The sequence below is a fragment of the Psittacula echo genome, assembly GCF_963264785.1.
Source record: "Psittacula echo genome assembly, chromosome: 1".
Classification (NCBI taxonomy): domain Eukaryota; kingdom Metazoa; phylum Chordata; class Aves; order Psittaciformes; family Psittacidae; genus Psittacula; species Psittacula echo.
Window position 1 is genome coordinate 75,116,807 of NC_137735.1, and position 23,927 is coordinate 75,140,733.

The window sequence follows — 23,927 nt, forward strand, 5'->3', positions numbered from 1 at the left end:
TTTAAGGGTTTTGTCCCCCTTGGTTTCCTTCACAATATTGTGTTAGATGATCTTGAGAAGAATTTTTTCCATAGTATTGGCTAACACTTGAGCATGTGCTATTAACTGGTGGTGATGTTACTTCAGTAATGGCAATCTGTTTTGTTTTTTTCTCCTTCCTCCTAGCTAAAAATATCAGTGGTACCGCTCTTGAATTTTCTGTACCCAACGCACCTGGTTGATTACCATCTTGGCCATCCCGTTCTCTTCATGCATGTTTCTGAGTGCATGAAGTTGTGAAGGTTCTTCATGTAACACATTTGTGATGCACCATGTTGCTGTATGTACCATCTGTACACTGTTAACACTTCAATGAAGGTGATGTTCCATGCAAATAGAGAATAACAAGGCTTAAAAGACAAAAAAATGTTTGATAGACAGCAGTAGATACAGAATACGTGTGTCACTTTCTCCATTTATGCCAAGTTTTGACAGAGAACTTTAAAAATAATCCTGTTTATTAAAAAAGAAAATAGAAGAAAAAAAAAAAAAAAAGAGAAAAAGGACATTTTACCCTCTTTTTTTAAGAACTGTTTTTTGACTCCTTCTCCCCCAAGTCCCAAGATTTTGCTTTGGTTCTGATAGGATTGATTAGGATTTCCGCTTGCAGCTCCATTACTGTAAAGCAGATTTTAATTACAGCATGTAGATGGACAAAATTACTGATAAATGTGGAAGTGATAATACCTTGGCTTGTACCAGCTTAAGCCTTCTTAGTTTATTAGTCTGTGTAAACTGGAAAAATTTGGTCGCTTGCTGGCTTGATCACAACAGAATTAACTGCTGATGTTCTGGTGAGCCAGCAGCTTTTTTTTCTTTTGAGTCTCTACCTTTTCTTCCTTACTGTGCTAATTGAAGATTTCTATTGGATGACTAAGCCAAATTAAAAATTATAAGGAACAAAGTGATGATTGAGGGGTATTTTCTGAGGATTCAAATGGAAAAATAGAGAAAGAGAGATTTTTATCACTTCTAGGGTGTACTATAGATTTTTTAAGAAGGCTTTAAAACATATAACATTTTGGTTAAGCTGCAGACCAGTTGTGTGGTTAATATGCTCCAGAAATATTAGGCCTTAAAAGCTTAGTATGAAGACTTTACATAGTTCACACTGCTGCTCTTGCTTCTCTGGAAATGTGTTATAGATACACCAGTTTTCTAGTAAGACTCTCACACTGTACCACAGATCGGTTTCTCCCCCCCCTCAATCTGCTCTTGGTTTCTTGATGTCCTCACACAGCGTACAGCACCAAGGACAACAATTTTCACAGCATCACTGCCTTGGCTTGGTTGCTGGACACCTATACGCTGCAAGGGGAGTGTTCACCGTTCCAAATGCAAGCTTTGTAACAGGGACTACTTTTGCTTCCCTTACACTGCTGTGAAAACACACCCCTGCAAGCAGTTAGGTTTATTCTCTTTCAGTTTTTAAAATGGAAAAATTTCCTAATTTGTACCATTTCACCTTTTTGTATTGATTACTAATCAAAAGCAGTTCTTAAACATTTCGATGTTGTTACTAGTGGATGTATGGTAGATGGATTTAAGCTTCTCTGATAATTACTTCATGATTTTAAACAATATATATTTAAAATAAGCATCTACAATAAATGTGTTGAGCCATATTAACCTGCCAATGGGATCTGTGATAAAAGTAATGGCCTGATTTTTTTCTGATTAATTTCTTTTTTTTTTTTTTTTTGTGAAGCAGCTATAAGTGGCATAACTGTATTTAAGATTAACAAATTAGGTGTAGGGTGCTTTTTTTATACTTCTAACATAGCATGTGGTGTTGACGTAATACTATAGACCAAGTTTGTCTTCCACACCAAGACATGAGGAAATTGTGATTTGTTCTCTCCACCACAACCAAGTTACACACTTCTGTCATTTTGGAACACTGCAGTTTACCATGGGACACAGTGTACATATTTCTTGCCATAATGGTAAATGATTGATATATTTAAGGATTAATAAATTTGTGATTTCTGCTGACATTGTGCTTGTGTTTTAATTTCCCCATGAACTCTGATTTTTGCATTGCAAAGTGTGTTGGGTCTTTTGGAATTTAGAATTCAGAGACAGATGCTGTTTCTTAGGAACTGAGCTTGCAGTTTGAAAATAGGAGTCTTTGCTTTTGCAGTTGTGGTTTGTCTTTGGGTTAGTTCTTAGCTGCCTGTTGTGAGGACCCGATTGTACGCCACTCATGCTGTACCTTGTTGATAGATATTGCACATGCCTGTTATCTATAGCTCCATATTTAGAAATGTTTTAGATAGTTCGCACGTTGCTGCGGCTGCCTTACTGTGTTTGATGTGCTCAGCCTGTAGCACAAGATGCTGTTAAGAGCAGTTAATCTGTGTTTAACCTTGCTGACCATAAATACATTATATTCCACAAATAATAAGCATTTTAAATAATATACATGAGTTTAAAAGCTCTCATATCTGTCTGTAGTGATTTTAAGTGCTCTTATCCTGTGCTGAGCCATGTCTGGGAACAGTCCTTTGTACCAGCAGAAAAGGACTGCGGGAGTGGAGGAGAGGAGACAACTTCCAGCTTTCATGGGTCATGAAATGCAGAGCTGGATCAGTACTCTGGTTCTGTGGCCAGGGCAGCATAGTTGTAAGCCAGACCTGTAGCAGCAGCGGTACACAGCATGGCAGTGATCCAGGAGTTCTGCCTGTTGAGGGAGCCAGGGTGTATTCCTGGGTTGGTGAAAATTCCAGTGCTTCCTTTTGGGTGGCATTTTGCTATATATTTATAAAAAAAAAGAAAAACAGTTAGGAGGGGGCTCAGAGGTTTGGAATGTTTTGGTAAGCCCCAGGGGGAGCAAAAGCAGTTTAGTCTGTCAGGAGGTTTTATATTTTGTCATATCGCTTCTACCTTCTTTGTTTACACATTTTTTCCACTAAATGCTATTCCAGAAATGAGTTTGATTTCCATTTTAACTGTGTGCCTGCAGTAAGCTGTTAGCAGTAGAATTGCTACCAATTTCAGGTATGTAGAGAAGAGAGAAGAGTGTATAAGAGTGTACAAGGAGGGGGCTCAGGGGTACACATTTGCTAAATACCAGATTGAAGATTTGGAAGAGAGGTGCGGTTTGGGGTTTTTTGTTTGTTTTATCATTGTGGATGTCATTTTATAGCACAAACGTTTTAATATGCTGCCTCCTTGTGGCTTTTTGTAATTATGTTTTCTATTTAAGACTGCATGAGGAAGATCCTATTTGTTATGATCAGAAAGGAACTCAGTGCTTTCATGCATTCACTTTTTTAATGTGAGTAAGGAACACAGATTATTTCAGAGGCTGAACCATGCTAAGTCTTGAGTATATGCTGTGCACATACGTAGAGGAATCAGACTGATTCCTTTTTCTAAAAATGGCCTCTCAAGACACAGTTAAGAAAATAAACATCTATCTCCTGGAGTTGTATATTAAATCATTGTGTTGAAGATTAATATTACTGTTTCTTCGGTGTGCTATTAATCTTTTGTAATGTGTCCTCTCCTCAGACTGTGTGCTCGCAGAAAACAGAATTACTTTGTTCTTGTCCGGGCTTGTTTTCTTCTTAAATTTGTATAGTCATACTTCAAACATAACTCACCTTAGAAAAGACATTAGTAAAAAAAATTAACTGTTTTATTATTTGGATAGACCCTGAGGTCTGCCTATGCCTCACATCAAAGGAATCCTGCATATGACAGATGAGAAGCCTTTCCTCTCTTCTCCCTCTTTTGCACAGATAATCCATGGCTGAGCAGAACAAGCTGTAGGATCTGCTTCCTGGACAGCATGTGTTGTAAAATGAGGAGAGCACAGCAGTTCTTCATGCTAGTATGCTGCAGAACAGCAGCACAAGGCTGTATGTTTCCAGTGTGTTCTTGTCCAGACTGAGCGCAGGCGAAAAAGGCACTGCAAAGAGTAAGTCTGGGGAAGAGGAGAACATGTAATCACAGAGTGTGAGGGAAGGAAAATCAATGCAAGAAAGACAAGCTGATAGAAAACAGGGTTTACAAGGTGAAGAGATAGAAGCACCGTATTTCTGTATTTAGAGAAATGTCACATTCTTTCCTGAAAGATGTTGCCAGAACCCAGCTGCGGGGCTGGACCATCTTATGAACTAACTGGAAGTTTATCTCATATAACCTTGCAGCATTATGACCTTTAATTAGTTAACAAAGTTAGGTAGTTAAATGTGGCACATGGCTGGGGCAAGTTTGCTTCCCTTATGATAGCAAGGGCTGCATGTGCATAGCCACAGTATGTCCTCTGAAAAGTTGCGTTCAATTGCAGTGTAGAATTTATCAGGAATGTGGCACACCTCATGACAGCCAAGGGCCTACCTAGGTCTTTAATTACTGACTTCTGCTGTCCCCAGAATAGCTGTTCCTTTTCTGTAGTGGAAAGAGGCTGTCTTGTGTCAGAGCAGAAGAAAAGTGCAGCGTGTATCACTGAGTTCTGCGCTCACTGTCAGGTATTTCCCAGTGTCCTGGCAAGCTGGTAGAGAAGGAGGGGGGAGTGAAGTTTATTAATAAACAGCCCACTGAGAGATTGCTCATGGCAAACAACACAACTCTGAGCCAGGAAAAAGGAAACCCGTCCATTCTTTCACCACTCCTTTTCCCACCCTTCTCAGGCATTCAGTGTTGGCTCCGTGAGAGATCAGCTGCTCAGGACCAAGGCAGTGACAGTCACAGATTGTTAAGTAACACGTGTAGTGAAGGGACCATATTAGCAAGCAACCAGCCTGATAGTGGAGGTAAGAGCCACGTTTGTGTGCCTGACAGCTCATTTTATAAGCAGTTATTGCTGAACATTGGTACCTAGACAGAAGTCAAACTCTTAGTAGGAAAGGAGAAGAGAGTGCTCCCAAGCACACACCTCTGTCATGTTACAAGAAGACATCAACTTAAACACCATATAAAACTCTTGCCGTGTCCTGTGCCCTGGAGAGAAGGTAAGTACCAGAGCAAGAAGCTAGATTTCAGCTCCAGGACTGATGGCAGGATTACGGATTCTTACCATTTCAGTGAAGAAAAAGTAAGTAAATTAAAGCATTCATGACTGCTGATCACTCTCTTGCATAAGTTATCTGGGGGGGATTATCCTGGAACGAAGCAACTATGAAGATGGGGTGTCAGTATTAAATAGACATGAAGATTGATGTTGCAGCCTTACATTTTTATTCCTTTTTCTCTGGAACAAAGCTAATTCAAAAGGTGCCTGTTCCCCCCACTCCAGATACTCATTCCCACTTTTGATCACACTGGGGGGGTTTAAGAGATTTTTTTTTTTTAACTGAGATTTTTTCACTGGTCTAGTTTTGCAAGGTTATCTGACAAGAGGTTGCATCAGCACAACAAAGAAGTTACAGGGAAAAAGCTTTGGATGGGAACGGAAAAGCTTCTTAAAGCAGTTTTAACACCAGTGAAGATGTATGTGCAATTATTTCTTAAGTAATTGAATCCAGTGTATCTACCAATATACTGGTTTGTGGTCAAGGGTCCCAAGAAGGTAAACAACTTCAAAAATTGACTGTGTACTGTTACATGCCTTCATGGAAAGTTGATGAAAAGAGTAATTCCTCCCACAGTCACTCACTGCCATGAAATTTCAATTATGGTTTCCTACCAGGAGGTTAATTCTTGTTGCAGATTAACAATTTGGAATAGAAGGCTTTATGTTACTTCCCACACTTGTTTTTAATGGTTTTCCCCACAGCGCACATTAACTGGACTTCCACTTGTTATCAGTCATTCTGTGAATATGTCTAATACTCTAATACCATGCCCTTTCTCAGGTGCTTGAGTTCTGGCTGGCAACAGAGAAGAATCAATAGCTCTCAAGTAGGTTTCTTTAAACTCAAACAGTATTACAGTATAAAGCCATGACAAATCGGAAAATTACGGAGTGCCCTTAATAATTAAAAAAAACCTCCAAGCAACACAGCCTTTTCTTTTAGGAACATCTACTCAAGGGTGGTGGCAACAAGAAAAGATGCCTGAACGCATGAACTTACAGCCGCACCACCACCACCAGACTACACTGTCCTAATCTAATCTTACTGAAAATTTACTCTAAACAGAAGTTTGAATACAGCGGAGCACCTTTATACATAATAAAATAGGGACTGGTAGCACGCAGGACCATGGCTTGTTTACAGGCTTTATTTCTGGTCCTCTGGTTGCCCTTGGGGCTGCCTGTGGACTACACGTAGACACGTGCATTTGTATTTCTGATGTGGCAATTTCCATTTCCACGCTTCCATTGCTATTCTTTGTGTTGGTAGTTTTCAGACTGGCTTTCTAGACCCTGGAGAACCTGTGGATTGAAGAATTCTGTGAAAGTTGACCAAAATTACCTTGTAGTTAAAGTCTTAAATATACTCCATCTGTGTTTATTTTTTAGAACCTGAGAGTAGTAACTAGTTTCTAGCATCTGAGAGGGACCCAGCTAAGATCTGCCTTGGTTGATCACCTGCAGGAACTTTCTTCATCTCACCAGGTCCCAACATGATTGAAGATGTTTCTGAATGCTCAGATTTGAGACATCTGAAATCATCGGCGATACCTGGAAAACTGCATGTCTGTGGCTCATTAGAATGGTAGAATTCTGTGTGCTGGTAGTCAAACCATCAAAAAATAATGTTTTCAAAATGTGTACAACAATACTCATGAAAAGAAATCCCTTCTAAAGAGCTGTAATAGATTTTATTATTTTATTTTTAATTTTTTTAATTCTGCCCTAACTACTTAGGGCAGTGACTAAAATGGGTGAAGAAAGGAGGGAATTTTATTGTGCAATGCATTCATCCTTCACTAGAAGTGTTACCTGTGGAGTGTCATGATGCTCTAAGAAGTGCAAGCATGGCAGGCTGGCCTGTGCTGGCCCTTCACGAGAGCTGAAGTGAAGTGCCTCACAAAGCCATCGCTGCAGTTTGAAGCAGATCTGTGAGTTCAGTGGCACAGTTTGGTTGGTATAAAAAGTGTGTTTCATCAAATGTGATTTTTGTGCTCATCTGATTGGATATAGGTGTTGCCACGTCATTCTATGATCTGGTCTGGGAGGCACTGTTTCAGTCTCCTGTTGGGACTAAACCACTTGGTTTAGTTAAATCCTCTTGATGGAGACAGACATGCACAAACTAATTTCAGAGCCTGGATGTAAGAGCACTTTGTCAGGGATCTGAAAAGACACAAGTAGGAGGTTTTGCTCTTTTTTAATTCAGGCCAGGAGTCTGAGTGTGTCTCCTGTGCAATGTCAGTGTCATAACCACCGAATGGATAGTTGAGACAGCCTTTCTCTGTTTTTTCACTGAAAAATAAGCAGAGAAGGATCTAGTTTGTGTTTCCATGCAGCTTCAGGGGAAAAAAAAAAAAATCGCCATAATGTCCCTAACAACAGCAGAAAAGGATCTCTTTCTCTGGACACCTGAAGATGCCACAGAGGTTCAAAAGTGCAACAGGGATTAATTAACACAAAGCTGAGGACAGGAAATGTGACACATCTCTCTACTTAAATAGCTGGATGTGTTTGGTAGTTTTAGTACGTGAACAGGTACAAATAACAAAGCCCTAAAAGTCCTCAGCTGATGCTTTGCTCATCTCTTTATAATGGGTTTCTCAAAGTTAGTACCCTGAGGTACACTAAGAGGCAGCATGCTCCCATACTCACTCTCTCCTCTGTAGTTAAATAAGGGATCTTGGTGTTGAATCTTGCGACATTACACGTTCCTGTAAATGCTGTTTCCCAGTTAAGACCAGCTTTTCACACATGACAAGGCAGAGCTACTTTGCATCCCACAAGTCTTTTGCTGTCTGCCAAAAGGATGTGAGGGGGATATTTGAGAGAGTGGAAGAGCTGGGGGTTGTGTGTGTGAGGAGTATGCTGTTTTCATTAAAAGGCCTTAGCAGGTCACACCACTCGTCTCTGAGGAGAAGTAACTGGCACAAAGATCTAAATGTTCTGATGATGAGAGGAGAAAGCAGTCTAGGACTTTTGTTGGTTGGATCTTTTAACACCTCTGTCAGAATGTGCCTCTGTACTCCCTGCCCTTCTGCTTGGATGCTCATCTCTTTGCTTGTACCCTGCCTTGCTCCTCTTCCCAAACCCTTTCATCCTCTCCGCCGCCAGAAGTCCTGAGGTTATTACTACATGGCATTTATCATGTTAAAAGCACAGTGACAACACGTGCCAGTCCTCAAAACAAATAATATACTTCTGTGTCTGAAACTAATCCCTCCATCGTCCTTATTTTTTAATTTAACTTTTTGTGTCTCCCTTTTCTATGAGACCTGTTGCTGGGACACACTCAGCAGCTGTAGTGTTGCCATGCTTCATTGTTTGATTGGTAGGCTTTTGAAAATTAATCCTTACTTTGTCATTGATGATAGGCGAGCATTGCCTACCTAGTTTTATGGGTGAAAAACTGCCAGTCTATAATTTGTCCAAGGCCACAAAGTCAAGGGATGACAGGGGGTTTTAAGCGCAAGGGTGAGTTTCATTCACTGAATGACGGTGATTACAGTCTGCGTATGACGGGTTTATGGCCAGAATTATGAAGAGAGCTTAGAGAGGCTTATGCTGGCTGCATGGCACATAGCACTTCATGGTTTGTGGCATTCGCTCACATTCCAAGCTTTCATCACAGGAACCTGTCTGCCTTCTGAGCTGGTGGTGTCCCGAGTTAAGTTCCTGCTGAAAAGCAAGGTTCCCATCTCTCCTAGAACTAAAACTAGGCAGCAGTTCTCAAATCTGAGAAAAGCCACATCGTGTGATTCTGAGGGCAGTACTGGAATGGAGGGCAGTAATAAAGCATGTGCTAATGCACCGTGAGTTTTGAAGGTCATACTAGTTAATTATAGTAGCTAAACCCAACTTCCTGCATCTGTCAGCAGTTCAAAGCTAATACATATGTAAAACATTAGCAGTATATTTTCTTTGTATACCCTATAAAAAAGCAAAATTAAAAAAAAGGAGAAAAACCCACCCAAAGTCCCTCCCAGAAAACCCACATGCCAAAGTTACTGAGTTTTTTTGCCACCAGTACTACCCTACAAAAGCAAAAAGAACTTTAAGTTAGGCTCTGATATTTAGATGCCAGATTAATCTTTCTAAGCTGGTGGACAAATGGAGGACATTTGAGATGGTGGTGATTGATGGAGAAGATGTCATTATAAGGTCCCAGTTTTACAGTGACTTGGTTAAAGCATATTGCCTCAGTGCACATGCATGCATGCGGAGTCTGAAGCAGAAGAAAAGGTTAGCTGTTTCCTATTTGTCAGAAATTACTTTTTTAAAGGTCTTTGATAATCTGAGTTTTTCAAGCTTCCTATGTTTGGTTCCACTGAAATGAATACATTGATAATTTTCAGTTAAAATAAATAAACTTTAATTTGAAGATATTCTATGAGCTCCTGCAGCAAAGGATCAGATCATCCTTCCCATCGGTTTCCCTGACATGAAGAAAAAATTTCTTTGTGAAGAGGCAAGACAAAGGAAACCAGATAATTGCAGCATTCTCTTTGTAAATAAAGGCTGACAAAGGTATAAGAGAAGTTGAATTGACCAGCCCAAGATAGCTGAGCCCAAGTACTGCCTATACTAGGAAATAATACCAAATTTTTATGGGTCCTACTCCAGGTCCCTGAGCACAAAAAATCTGTATTGCTACAAGGTCATTGCTGTGAGATTCTGTCATTTGGCCATTGTTACAAGAAGCCAGGTTCTGTCTACTGGCCAAAAAAGCTTGTTGTAGTCCAAACGATAATACAGTGGAAGTGACTGGCCAAGTAACAGAGTTAGTAGGATTGAAAAGGGGAGTTAGGGGCAGCAAAAACTTTTGTCCTTCATCCTTCTATTAGCATCTGCTTGCAGAGCTCAATGCTGATGTTTTGTTACTTTTCAGAAAAGTTGGGCTGCTTAACGTAGTCTAGATACATGCTTATAATTAGGAGCCAGTTCTTCCTATTTGCTACACTTTCATCTTTCTTCCCACAACATTTCTGCACATGAAACATAAATCTCTTTGCATTATGACTGCCATCTAATTTGGGGGAGCATGTGTCTTTGGGGGACTTACGAAAAACATCAAGGCTTACTTTATCGCTGTTGCCTCTCAAAGAAAATTGAAAGATAATAATGGAAAGGAAACTAAACCAGGTCTGGAATTAAAAGCCAGAGCTTATCGGGGTGTAAGTCACTTTGAGGTAATTCACAGCTTCAGTTGTCCAAGCAGAAGGGGCTCAGCACACATCTTGTATGGCTGTGGTCAAGTCATCTGAGCTATGGGTTTGACCAGAACTGCTGATTTTCCTTCAATAATGCATACTTTCTGTTATGCTCTGTGGCAAGAGTGTGGCGGGATCAGCTGTCCCACCACATGAAGATAAACTCAGAAAAGGCATTAGTCATTCTCTGACCACTTAATCAGAGTACCTGCTCTTTGTTGTCAGCAGTGACAACTGTGATGATGATGATGATGATGATGACAAATGTGAGTACAACCTACATAAATGCATACTTATACCTATGAGAAGCATTCATTTTGCTTCACTGCTGCCAGCCAGTCTGTCTACCCCTGGGAGGCAGCTTAGGACAGTTGAACAAGACATGAGATGCTTTTGAGTCATCACTCAGGATAACATTGGAGAAGTTTCTAGATTGGAATTTTTTTTACAGCTGAGCTGCAGCTTCTCATAAATGGGTTTGGTTTCAGGGAATGAAATAATGGTTATGAAGACATGAAATGGAAGTGTGAGGGAAAAAAATACTGCATTCACATATTCCATTTCCTCTTTAGGCTGTAATTGTCCTCTCCTTTCTCCTTTGCAGTCAAATAACAAAGTGTGAATTTAGTGACAAGTGACAATAGAGAGATAATACAGCCACAGTGTGGGTTTTCTCATCCTCTTCTCCAATGCACACCTTTAAAGTGTGCTTAACCCTTTGAGGTATGATAAATACTGATAAGCAGAGGAGAGCTCAAGAGTAACACAACCAATTTGGAGGCATAGTAAATAATTAAAAACCAACCAACCAAACAAAACCAACAACAAACCAACCTCAGACCAAAAAAAAAAAAAAACAAACAAAAAAAAAAACCACCCAAACAGCTTTCATTAGAAAAAGAAGAGAAATTGCAGAAACATAAAATGAACCTAGAAGCCTTTCTAGTGAAAGCACAGGAATCGGTCTCTAAGTTGGTTTGAAAGTCTGATCATTTTTCTTGGTCACATATCCTAAAATTACCATCTGATTGGTAAAAAATTTCTTTTTGTCATTGTTTCTATTCCAAATTCAAGAATCTGTGAAAGACTAAGGGATCATACATCTCTAGACAGCTACATTCCAGCATTTCATTTCAGTGACTTTCCTCCAGGCAGCTCAACAAACAACTAAGTGATAACTGAAGCCAGAAATTGCTTACCTCCGAAAAAAAAGAGGGAGCAGGTTCATTTTGGAGCCCATGCAAAACTGCCAAAGGTAATTTTGATCATTAACATCTGAGTATACCACATTGGTGATTTCAATTCTTTTTGCAAAAAAGGATTTATGTTGCTAGGCTCATGCCTCAAGGTGTGTGCATGAATACATCACATACCAGCAAATGGCAGCCTGCAGGTGAAAAAGCCTCTTAAAATTAGATGTAAAAGCTGAGGCAGTATCAGAAACCATATTAAATAGATAAAACACATGCTGGAACTCATGGAAAAGTGAGGTTAGAGAATCCCTGAGAATGAGTGTTGTAAAGGCTCAGTACACTAAGAGATGGACTTGGGTGCAGTCCTCTGGCTCTGTTCAGGGATTTGTAAGGAACAAAGATTTCTGCTGAATATTAATCGAAGTCTGGTAGCAAAATGATGCTAAAGATGCTTGCAGACTTTTTCTAAGAACTTAAGATTTGTAGAGGTCCTGCCACTATCAAGTTGGATCTGAATTCCTATATGCAGTTTTGCCTATCTCCTCCTACCTAAGTATTTCTGCACCCCAACGGGATCAGTCATTTTCCTGTCTCTGTAACATTGATTTCTAAGTGTTGTCCCCAGACAAGGCCTTCTCTTCAACGCTGAAATACTGTCTATCCAGGAGACTAGCCAGAGTACCTGGACACTATTCAGTATTCGAGTGACTTAATGTCCAGAACCTGCAACAGCTTTTCTGGTGTCTGAATTGCCAGGCAAGCCCCTAACTGCCACCCCTCCAAAATGTGCATTTCAGACTCTGTGCTGCAAAGACCTTAGAGAAATGGCTCTGAGATTCTTCAGTCAGTGTTTTCTCAGTGTGTTTGGAGTAAATGCATAAAACCTACTGCTGTATGCCATTCAGTTGTGACACCTGGATATTAAAATAAGTGGGACAGAGAAATTAAGAGCAGAAGTAAAGCCCTCGCAACAAAGTAATATAAAACAGAAGAAAGATAACTCAGTTGGAAATAAACAGCTGTCACTAATGGCTCATTTATTTATACTCATATTTCTAGACTTGCTTTTGGTGAGATGGGAGCAAGGAAAATCACACCTGCCTGCCAATGACTGTCATTAAAAGTACTATTAAATTGAGCCATTGGTCTGCAGCTAAGGAGGCACTCAAAACATTCCTGGTAGTCCGAAACAGGCTTAGGAAACCATCAAGTACCTGGGAAGACAAAGCGGAGCTGCAGGAAGCTGCAGAAAAGTTTTCTCAGGTACTTGAGAGTTTTCTAAAAGCATTTCTGATTATCCACATGGGTTTGAGACACACTGGTACTGGCATAAATAAGGATGCAGCATCACCGTGCATGGTACAGCACCCTGATTTGCACATAGGAGAGCTAGCATCTACAGACACACTTAACTAACAGCACCTTCTCCTAAGCAGAACGTGAGACCCTGCTGTGCCTGAAAACACAATTTGGAATTTAACCCCCAGACAGTTGTTCCTGCAGTACAGTTGGTTTCAATTACTTGAAACAAACAAAACCAAAGAAACAGAATGAAACTCACAAACAAAAAAACCCACCAGGGACTGGTTTTCCACAGTTTGTAACATATGCAGCCATGGTCAATGCCAGTGTTCTTGTGGAAAATAAAGTGAATGCCGCTGAATTTGATAAACCCACATGCAGAGCAGTGAGGTGCATCAGTAGGAGTAATGGGAATCGGTGGGAACTTTCTGTTTGGCTGGGAATGGGCAGTAGCACATGACAGTGCAATCCATCTGCCTCGGTGTTCCCATTTGGGGCAGGGAAAACCTCTTGCCTGCCTTCTCCCCACCCCCTGCTCCAGGCCTCTTGGCCACAGAAGCAGCTTCAACTCTTTCGGTAGGGTCAGGAGCATGGGTTTTATTTCATTGTCCTGCTGTGCTCAAGTGCAGGCCCCATTCATATGACTGTATTATTCCTTTTCCCATTTCTTGACCCTCCTTTCTGCCATTCTTGCACCTCACTTTTTCTGCCTCAAGTCCCCTTGAATAAACAACCTGCCTCCAATTACTTTTTCTGGGATGGTCCCACTTTTACTAGATCCATACTCATACTTGGTATTTATGATATCAAGAAGGAATAATAATGATAAAACTAACAATAGCAACAATAATAATGTTAATATGGCATAATAATTGGTATTGTTGTTATTATTATTGTTCCCTTAGAGGGCATTATGGATATGGTTACCTCAGAAGCATCTCCCCAGTACTCCCCTGTGGTTGTCCAAATTCCCTTTTAAGCCCCTGTGAAACACAGGCATCTCTCTCAGCACTGTCTGTGGCTTTTGTCAGCTCCTCACTCCCTTATCTGCTTCATCCACCAATTTCTCATGCCCAGTAGACCACATGCCGGTCTGTTGGCATGACTTGTGGCAGGACCAAGTCAATGGCTTAGTGATTTGCGCAAAAATGGAATAGGGAGAGCCTGTGTGAGATGATGGGGTGTCCAGTTAAGGATTACTGATGGTTTTGCTGGCAAGTAACTGTGGCACACTGCTCACAGCTGTGTGTATGGAGCTGTGGGGGGACAGGCCTCCTGTCTAAGACGGGTTAACTTACTTGCTAAAGGTGGGAGTGAATGACCCAGAAATATTGTAAGCCAAACACAAAGATGGAGTGCAATGCTGGTTAGGAATGACTCATAAAGAATATAGTGCTATTTAGGAAGTAAAGAAGGAGTGTGGCACTGTCAAATCTAGAAGCCTGTCTCCAGCACAAACTCTGCTGTTTTCAGGCTTCATTACTGGCAATATCTTCATATTTATCTTCATTGGGTGAGGTCTTTTAATTATTTACCATTTCAAAGAGCAAGTGTAACTGCACCTCTTGCTAAGTTGTCAACAAAACAGGGAATGGTTTGGGTTTAAAGGTGATGTAGTCCAACCCCCTGCAATGAGCCTGGGTTTGGTGACTGCCTGCAGGTCAGGCTGGCTAAAGGGCCAGCTGCTCCTCATTCCTCATCAGGATAACATCTAATATGTGTGCCATGGCATTAGACAGCCACTTCAGCAGAGTAAGAGCTGCACCTTCTAGCCATTGCCCAGCGCCAAACATACTGTTTTCAGAGAAAACCTGTGTCTTAAGAAATTGAAACTGCCGCACTGTTTATTCAGCAGCAGCAGCCTTCCAGTACCTAAAGGGGGCTGCCAAGAAAGCTGGAGAGAGGCTTTTGACAAGGGCCTGTAGGGGCAGGACAGGGGCCAATGGCTTTAAACTGAAAAAAAGGGAGATTTCATTTAGGCAATAGGAAGAAGTTCTTCCCTGTAAGGGTGCTGAGGTGCTGGCACAGGTTGCCCTGCAAAGCTGTATCTGCCCTATCCCTGGCAGTGTTCAAGGACAGGTTGGACGGGACTTGGGCAATCTGGTCTAGTGGAAGGTGTCCCTGCCTGTGGCAGGGGGGCTGGAACTGAATGAGCTTTAAGGTTCCAGCCCAAAACCACTCTATGATTTTTATGAAATTTAACTCTTCAAGTATTCTGATTCCCTTATTGAAACTTTTTTCAGCCTTTTACTGTTGCAGTCTCAGGGGAGAAGATAGTGTGTATGTATGGAAATAGAATACATGTGTACATAACTGTAATGTGGAATAAGGGGTGGGGAGTTTCTTGATTATACTGGAGCATTTGATCTCAAAAAATCATGGGAGTCGTGTGGTGTGGGTTTGTCTTTTCATTAAAGACTTTTGCTGCACTCTAGTGGCTATTGAATCAAAGTGCTGTACAGTGCCAGCTCAGGAAAAGCTGAGTGGAGGTTAATTCTATCTGGCCTCAGGAAGGTTCAACCACCTTTTATACATTTTATGTTAATGGTCTCCATTTTTGAACACTAGCAGTAGCAAGATAAAGTGGAGGTAGCAATATTCTCTGCTAGGAAGAACAGACAAAGGCAAGTGTGTCAGGAAGCCTGGAGAGGTGAGGCTGGTATCACTCACCCCTTGGGAAATGATGTTGTGTTGAAATGGCTGGAGGAGAATTTTGTTGTCTTGTGGCCATGGCCAGACCTTGCTCTTGTGGTGACTGTGGCCTGTTGGGATAGGGTGAAGGAGACGATGCATTGTCAATTTTGGAGTTTTTGCATTTTTACTGTTACTAATTGCTCAGATCTACTGATGTTGGACATGAACCATAGATCAAGCCTGAGACTAAGACTAGATCCAGCTGTACCTATGCTCTGTTTAGAAAGCAAGGGGGTCCAATCTGAATCTTGTGGCTCAACAGCCATGTCTCTCTCATCCTTTTCACCTTCAATCCTTATACTTCCAATTGCTTTTCCAATGCCATTGGACACAAACCGCTGACCTGAGACCAAGACAAGATCCAGTCGAACCTAGGCTCTGTCAGGAGTTTAGAAAGCAAGGTGGGGGTCTAGTCTAAACTTCATGACTCAGTGGGAAGGTGCTTATGCTTTTTGTGTTCTATCTCTCTAATTCTTTTTCCATTTTCATTCGACATAAACTGTCAATCAAGTCTGAGACTAAGAAGATAATGGAGGCTCTGCTAGCAAGGCTGGCTTATAGAGCTTTATATTCAGGTTAAAAGAAAAAAGCTAGTTAATTGAAAGAGCTTTATAAATCTCTTCAGTTTTGTAAGTAGATTGTGGTTGCTGTATACTTGCGTTCAGAAATAAAGCCTTTGCTCAAGGTGGAAAGGAACAACCTGAGTTGCTGCCACTTGACAGGCCCTGAAGAGCACAAGGTTTGTCCCTGGGTTTAAGAACTTGGGTTTTCGAACTTGGGTTTTCTTAAGAAACCTCAAACTAATGTGTCCCCATAAAAAATGTAGTGAGAGTAAGTAGCAGAAGGGGGAGGCTGGGGCAATGTGAGCTGTTACGTTAGCCACAGTGCTGCAGTGATTGTGCAGACTGGATAAGCTTCAACTGGCAAAAAAATGAGACTTTTCTTTGCATTAAAAGGATGTTACATGTGGCAGATTTAAGATGTGGCAGAATTCCACCATGCCCTTTTCTTCCTTGTCCTTCCTCAGGTTGAGAAACTAAGTGACTGTAATGAACTGTCTGGGCCATGTTTGAGGGAAAACTCCAGCATTTCAGGTGCAATAAAATAACTAGCTAACAAGGCAAGATACTTGCTTTTTAATTGCTGTTACTAGTTTTTCAAAGGGTGTCTGGCTGTTGCAAAGATGGACACTTAGCAGTTGGTGCTGAATAGCAGAAACAAATATACAGAGGAACTGTAACAGTGATAATTTGGGTAAGGTATCCAAATGGGAGCTGTTGTTTCTGCTGTCCTGGCAGTAAAGGAGAGCGAGGCGTTCTACATTGAACACTTGTACATGTTTATTTAGTTAAATCAGCCATTGTACACATTGCAGCTATGTATTGTTCGTGTTGTATTTTTCTTTTAATTTTTAACTAATACATGCCCTCATAGATATATTCAGTTAGTGTTATCACCATGGGAACAAGATGCTGATTTCTCAACTTAAAATTCACTTCTTCTCACAGTATTCAAGTTCTCTGATAACACAGCAAAAAATCAAAATAAGAGGTGAATAACCATTATGTTGTTACACAGAACATCATCTGCACCGCAAAGAACACAACAGAAATGCATTTCTTTAGAGCCCCGTCCTTGAAGACCATCCTATGCTATCTCGGTCAGAAAGGAAGCCGTGATGCGGTGGGGAATGTTTCATCAGGGGTCTCGTTTGGTTTGGCTGCTGAAATATTTTGTTGTATTAATTTAGCTATTTCTCCTATATGGCACCTTGGGCAGGTTGGCCTGCAGGAAGCCAGAACTCCTGAGAGATTTGGGGCTTCCAGCATTGTGACTGTCAAGGAAGTGCCCTTGATCTGAGCACTGAGTGAGTAATTAAGGAACCAAAGGACCATGTAACGGTAGAAGGTCAGATAGGCTTGGAAAAAGCATTACTCTCAGAGGAGAGGGTATCCTATACTGGGGTCTTGTGTATACTAATAAAAACTCAAACAGCTGTTTAAAAACGGTCAGTTTGGGTGTATGTATGTGCACTACACATGCTACAACACTCCAGAGCTCCCTCTGTTGCATATGAAGGTGCAGAACACCCACAATGTTGGAATTCTACTTTCTCTTTTAGGAAAATAAAAGTGTGGACATGCTGTCATGGTTGTCAGTCGGTTAGTTTAGAAATATATATATCCTATGTAGAGACAGAAAACAATATAGGAACAGAAAATGGCTTATGAAGGACTGTAAGCACTTTCTTGTTAAAAAACTCCACACTGGAAGGTAAAAACTGCTCGCTCAGTGCTAAGAGGGCTGACAAGCTGACAGTATTATGAGAGGGTTTGGGCTTGCCCCTCTGATGCCACATGCATGTGTTGGATAAGAGGCAATCTCAATAAAACACAGAAACTGAATTACTCTCCTGGTGCGGTAGGTAGGTCTGTCTCCTGTAGGTATCTACAGTGCAGCGGCCAGCAGGAAGTACCACCAATGAGATGGTGTGGTTGGCAAAGCGGTGCTGAGAACGGGAAACTACAGCAGTTGGGATTATTAAATACACCCTGCCACACGTCCAGATCTAAAAGAGGTTAATCCCATACACAAGTGTGCCATAGAGATAGCTGCTAGTGAGTTCGTTACCTAAGTGAGTATTTCGGTTTGTTTTTTTTCCTTTTTTTCCTCTTTCTGGTAATGTGTAAGTGGCTTTCCAAAGCTCTTGGAAGTATGAATGGCCATAGTCAGCTGTTGCTTTGGGGGAACAGCTGAACTTCCAGGTTTTGAGCTTGGCTTTCAGAGCTTTCACTAGATTAAGTCCCTAAAGTGGAAGTCTTGCGGATGCAGTAGATCTGCAGTGCTTCCTTCTCAGCAAATCTGTGTTTGCCATCGATCATGTTAACGTTTGTGTTGTGAATCACTCATGGGCAGCATCAACAGAGCTTGTAACCTGTGATGCTACTCGCAGTGGGTGGCAGTGTGCTTTCTGCAGTCTGTAAGTCCAAGTGCTGTCACTATATACAGGGAGTTTACATGTTAGCTGCTGTGGTGATTATGCATGTACATAGTTTGTTCAAGAGGCCTGTGCATGAAGTCCTTTCATGGACACAAACGTCCTTTCAGGAAGGCAACACAGAAGCAGCAGGAAGCAGCGATGTGAACAAACTCCCAGCACAGCACAGCGAGGATGGTTCGGTGGAAAATGATCCTGAATGAAGAATGCTCTTTGGTCACAACTCATCTTACAGTGTACCAAAAAACTGAACAAAATGCTGAAATGAAAAATGGGGTAAGGAAAAAAAAAAAGAAGTCTCTGTATCAAGAAACAAGTAGACATAACTGTGTCTTCTGGTAGTGATGTAGGTTGTGATGTGTGCACATAATGACGGTGAATGCTGTGTAAGGGGCTGGAGGGCTGGGTTGTGACAGCTTCTCAGTTGTCCTATTTGCAGTCCTCTCTGCAGAGGTGCCTGAGAAGCTGCTGGAGGTGCTGTTGGAGGTCATCCTGTGGTAGTGCTTCTGGTGTGTCTTCCAGCTCTTCTATGTGCACATGTTGGCCATACTGATCCTTCATCACAGTCCTCTTGTGCATGCTGGACTTAGTGAGTGTTGTCCTTAAGCATGGAATAAAGGAGACAAGTTTGAGAGGAAGGAAAGGAAGGGAGGAAGGAGTGCACACCACCACATCCCCCCCACTATGTAACAGAAAACCGAGTGGGGAAGGAAAGACAGACAGAAGATGAAGTGCAGAGTAGGCCAAGACAAACTGAGCAGCCGGGCAGGGATCATAGGACGAGGAGAAGGCTGAGGGGGGTCCCACTGGTGCACCAGCCGGCCCCTGGATGCCCTTCTGCCTTGCCATTGGTCTGCCGGTGTAAGTGGTTGCACTTCAGACACACCCATCAATCCAGTCATTAGTTATGTGTTTGTTAATCCTGTTCTAGGAAGACTTCATTGACATGCCACACCATGCCAAGCCAAACCTTTTAATCACTGATCCATCCTCTTTCAGGATTTCTTTCTCTACCAAAGTGGGGAGCTGAACTTTCATTTGGTTACCTGCATAGCTCAAAGCCTCGAATGAAAACATAAGTCTCACATTAAAACACAACCCAAAAGCCTAGGACAGAAGCTATATTGCTCTTCCTAATGTATCTTCTAACATATAGCACTCATCTGCAGTAGTGCAGTTGAATGCTGAGAAAAAGATGAATAAATAAACATTAGGAGCACATGCCTGCCATTTGCATCCTTTCAAATACTCCTTAAATGTACTGATCAGACCAGAGCTGCTTGTCTAAGCTAGTTTCATTTTACTAGTATTTGTACCAAGGCACCTCAGTACTTTCTGCTGCAAAGTAGCCCTACTCTATGCTGTGCTGTGCCATGCTTGTAGCACTCATCTTTTCTCTCTATTGGTGACAGCTACTACAGTCACCTTTTTCCTATCACAGAAAATACTGTCTCATGTATAGCTGTTCCTTCTACCACCTCAAGCTGCTAGTTTTGCAGCCCTAGCAGTACAGAGGTGGGTTCATGTGGAAATGATGGGTGATGCTCCAGAGCCTTGAGTCTACCAAAATGGAAGAGGCAGGGCATGAAGCCACACCAGTTTTTCCACAAAGAGTCTCCTTTTCCTAGAAATACAGTACATACAAACCAATCTAATAGAAAAAAAAGAATTATTTCTGTTTTCCTTTCGTTTGGAGGTGAGTTCATCTCCACTACCTTCCACATGTTATTCAAAGGGACAACAAAATGGATATAAAGCACTATCAGTTCCTTGTAGAAAATGCTACCTTCATTCCATACCCCTTTTCTCTTACTGAAACATCTACACTGACCAGAAAAAGAGGAAAACTGGGAAAGGTGCTACACTTCACTTGTTAACTGTTGCTTCCCATCGAAGACAAATGCATCAATTCACCCAGATCGCAGACTTGACTCTGTCAGTTTATGAACTTCGCTCCATGTGTGCTTTAACAGTAACTGTACCCATGATTTCCAACAACTTCATTGAAAGCCTCCCGGGGTTTTAAGATTCTTAAAATGTTTTACATCTAATTCTGTAGTGTTTGCTTCTTCCCTTCCTGCACACACACTTTACATACTAATCCCTTCATAATACAGCTGAGTATAACAACAGAGCATAACTGAGTTTACATTCTTTTTTCTATTTAAACTCTACTTTTGACACAGTAGAATTTGTGCCCAGCTACGTTGTGACCCTTCATTTAATACTTTACATTTAAAAGGCATTTGTACCTCTTCAAAGTCCTCTTTGGCCGACGGAAGATCATGAGCTAGGCTGGCATCCCCCAGGTGTTTCTCCATCCTCTCACCTTGCACTACAGTGCTCTTGATGACTTTGCTGACCTTCCGGCCTTCTGCTGGCTCGGACTGGAACTCAGGGGCAGTAGGCAAAACAGCAGGTTCAGACATGGTCACCTGTAAGGTTAGAAAGCAGAAGTATACTGGAGGTGAATGACATAATGGATGCTAAGAACGCTTTTGGCTACTCTGTCATTACTTCCTGATTGTGGCCATATAGAACAATAGGAGCGTCTCGCTTTCCACACGTATGCATCAAAACAGTGAGCTACCTTCCATTTCCTGCTTTACAGCTCCAGAATGAGACGTTATGAGGCAGCAGGAATGGCTCTGGGATACGGCTACCCTGCACCACACTGCAGGCTACTGTACCAGCTCACCCATTGAGGCCGACAGAGTTACACCAAGTAATAAGTGGAGCTCTTGCTGCGACTCCTCCCTGCATTCACGCAGGTAGTACCAATTAGCAGTATTGGTCCGTACTTAACATTAAGAGACTCTTCTGAGAGACAAGTCACACTTGTAAAGCCAAGGAACTCTTACAGAAGCAACCAGACCAGAATGGTAGCGAAAGTGGCAAACACGATTTTATTGAACAAAATACAGACTTACTGTATATGGGTTCCGTATGAAAAAGACTGTATTTTCTGGTACAGTCAGCTAAATAAAACCAAATTACTTTGTTTTCTTGTTACCTTCCTCCTAAAGAATTAACTCCAAGGATGAATTCTAGCAAGAGAACCACAATTCTGTTCTTAGCATTTCTAATGAAATTCGCTTGTTACCTGTCATTTTCAACTGCAGACCTGCCAAAAGCAAGCCCGGTGCCTAGCTTCTGGCCCTCAAACCTTACATCTGTCCATCCAGACATTGGTATGGCTACATAGTGAACTAAGGCAGGGAAAGACAAAGTGAAAGGTGCTTACCTTTGCAGGTCGTCATTGCTTTTTAATGACCTGGCTCTACAAAGTTTGCATGTAAGCGATACTTTTTTTTTGCCTCTTCAAAGCAGAGAACACACCAGAAAGTGAAACCTAATGTAACTGTCTAGTTTTAGAAAGGCTTAGTTGTGGACACCTGGAGAACATTGATCATTTCCTTTCAATGTCTGCTACTCTTTTACTTAAAGTAAAATGTATGCTAACAAATACAGAATCACATTCTATCCGTATGTCATCTTGGTAAGAAGCTGTTTTCTTTACGAATTCTGTACTTCCCATAAATGACAGAATTCATGTCCTCATTCCCTCTTTCCACTTTCCCACCCCCACCTTTCTTCGTCTGTCTTTGGAGGCCTTTCCATCTGCAAAAACGGTTTTTCAAGTACCATTTAAACCTCAGTGTTTGTTTTAATGCAAGCAAGGGGCATTTATGCTGCTTTGTATCATCATGAGGAAAGCATGAGATCTGACCTCTGAGTGTTCGCTGTCGCTCTTCAGCACGACCCGTTTTACGACTTTTGAATAGCCATCTCCTTCTTCAATGGCAACGGGTTTCTGTGGCACTCCTTGCATTACAACTTCCTCTTTTTCTGTGCCATCTGGAGAGACGTATCGCCGGATGATCTTTCTCGTGACCTGAAGAAGAAAATAGAGCTTTGTCACAAAAGACTTAACAAAACCATTCTTCCTCTTATTCTTGTTATTAACTGTAACGCTAAATGATCTTGTGAGTCAAACCAACTCTTCACACATTGCAATCTCTCACAAAGAGAAATTTTTGTTCCTTCCATGCTCTACTCTTACAATTTTGCCATGACTGTGGATCTTGGACATTAAGAAGGTAGCAAGGGGTGCAACTGACAATACCTTCTTTACGACCGTGTGGCCATGTTCATCTGTGTATTGCTCTTCTGTGACTGTTTCTGGTGGCATTTCAGGCATACTATCAGCCTGTACAACAAAGAACAAAGCTTTATGAAGTGAGGCCTTTGTGTGGGTAAGTTTAAATAAGCGCTGTCAAAATCGGTTAATCGGTGCAAGAATGGAAAACCAGAAACTACTGAGAAATGTTAGAAAAAACAGTTGTTCTGCAAATAAATACTTAGAAAGGCATGCAAAGAAAAGCAATGCTGCAGTGGCCGGGCAAATATATGCCAGCCTACAATGTCATGTGTGGGGCTGAGAAGCCTCTGTCTGCCTCCAACTGATGAATCTAACATAATTAAGCATTGGGTTAGCAGTATTACTGTAATCCTCCCTTCAAGAAAAGGTATCAGAATGGCTTATCTGAAGCCCATGCATTAGTTGGGAGTGTTCCAGCATCAGATGCAATATCAGCATATTGTCCTGGCAGCAGACCTAAGGGTGTCACCAGGGCCCAGTCACCGTTGGCTCGTGCAGTCATTCAACACTCAGTACCTGAATAATTACCCGGCGACGAATGACCCTGGTAGTGATCATCTCATCCTCATCTGAGCTGGTCTCCAGCCTCCCTAACTCCTTGGCTATTTCCTATGGGAAGCATGGAAGCGGTGCTCTGTTGTACGCAGTTCTAGGAGTACTGACTCATTTTTATCTAAAACTGTCTTTGCTTTGGGGCGGGAGGCTTTGGCCGCTCAACTATGCATTAACTCTTCGTTAGCACAGTGGAAAAAAAAAAAAAGGATGAATCTTTGTGGTACTAATTCTATGGGACTCTCTTAGTGCTCTTAAGGTTACCAGGGAAAAGCCTGAAAGTTGCAGCATGACATCACTACACTGCAGGGGACTGGAAGACACTACTAACACCAGCTCTGGAATTCATACATATCATGTACAGTTTATGTATTACTTACACAGAAAATTATATTAAAGCCTTTTAATTCTCCCTACTGGGAGGTACAAAGTGAAACAGATAGACAGCAGGACTAACTAGTTTGAACTACAGGACAACGTACAAGCAGCCCCGGCACAGGAAAGATCAAGAAAAATTAGTAATGAGCATTGAAGTTGTTCTCTCTCCCGCATAGGGAGGGTTCAACTATTTAAAGGAAGAGGCCAGAAGGCAAAGAGAACCTGAAAAGAGCTGTCTGCAAACTGTCAATAGTACAAAAGCACCCACGGGAAAATAAATAAGGTGCGGGAGGGAGGTGTTTCTTTTCAGTGGTTGTTGGTTTACTTTAATAAAAGAACTGAAGGGAACAAGAAGCCCATTATTTTTGAGGGCAGC

General features: G+C 41.6%; 2 protein-coding genes across 3 annotated transcripts in view; one reads left to right on the forward strand and one right to left on the reverse strand.

The window, feature by feature from the left end:
• The window catches only part of CAMK2D (calcium/calmodulin dependent protein kinase II delta), a gene marked incomplete at its 3' end in the record, with an annotated part of 156,374 nt that extends 154,239 nt beyond the window's left edge, over positions 1–2,135 (forward strand). For both annotated transcript variants that reach the window (XM_080615159.1, XM_080615161.1), the window contains exon 18: positions 166–2,135. In XM_080615159.1, coding sequence (XP_080471285.1) covers positions 166–169 — 4 coding nt within the window. The remainder of the gene's footprint in view (positions 1–165) is intronic.
• Positions 2,136–18,916: 16,781 nt separating this feature from the next.
• The window catches only part of ANK2 (ankyrin 2), a gene marked incomplete at its 5' end in the record, with an annotated part of 189,955 nt that continues 184,944 nt past the window's right edge, over positions 18,917–23,927 (reverse strand). Inside the window, 5 exons of the mRNA XM_080621291.1 lie at positions 18,917–19,060; positions 20,712–20,894; positions 22,190–22,354; positions 22,586–22,669; positions 23,138–23,230. Coding sequence (XP_080477417.1) covers positions 19,046–19,060; positions 20,712–20,894; positions 22,190–22,354; positions 22,586–22,669; positions 23,138–23,230 — 540 coding nt within the window. The 3' untranslated portion in view covers positions 18,917–19,045. The remainder of the gene's footprint in view (positions 19,061–20,711; positions 20,895–22,189; positions 22,355–22,585; positions 22,670–23,137; positions 23,231–23,927) is intronic.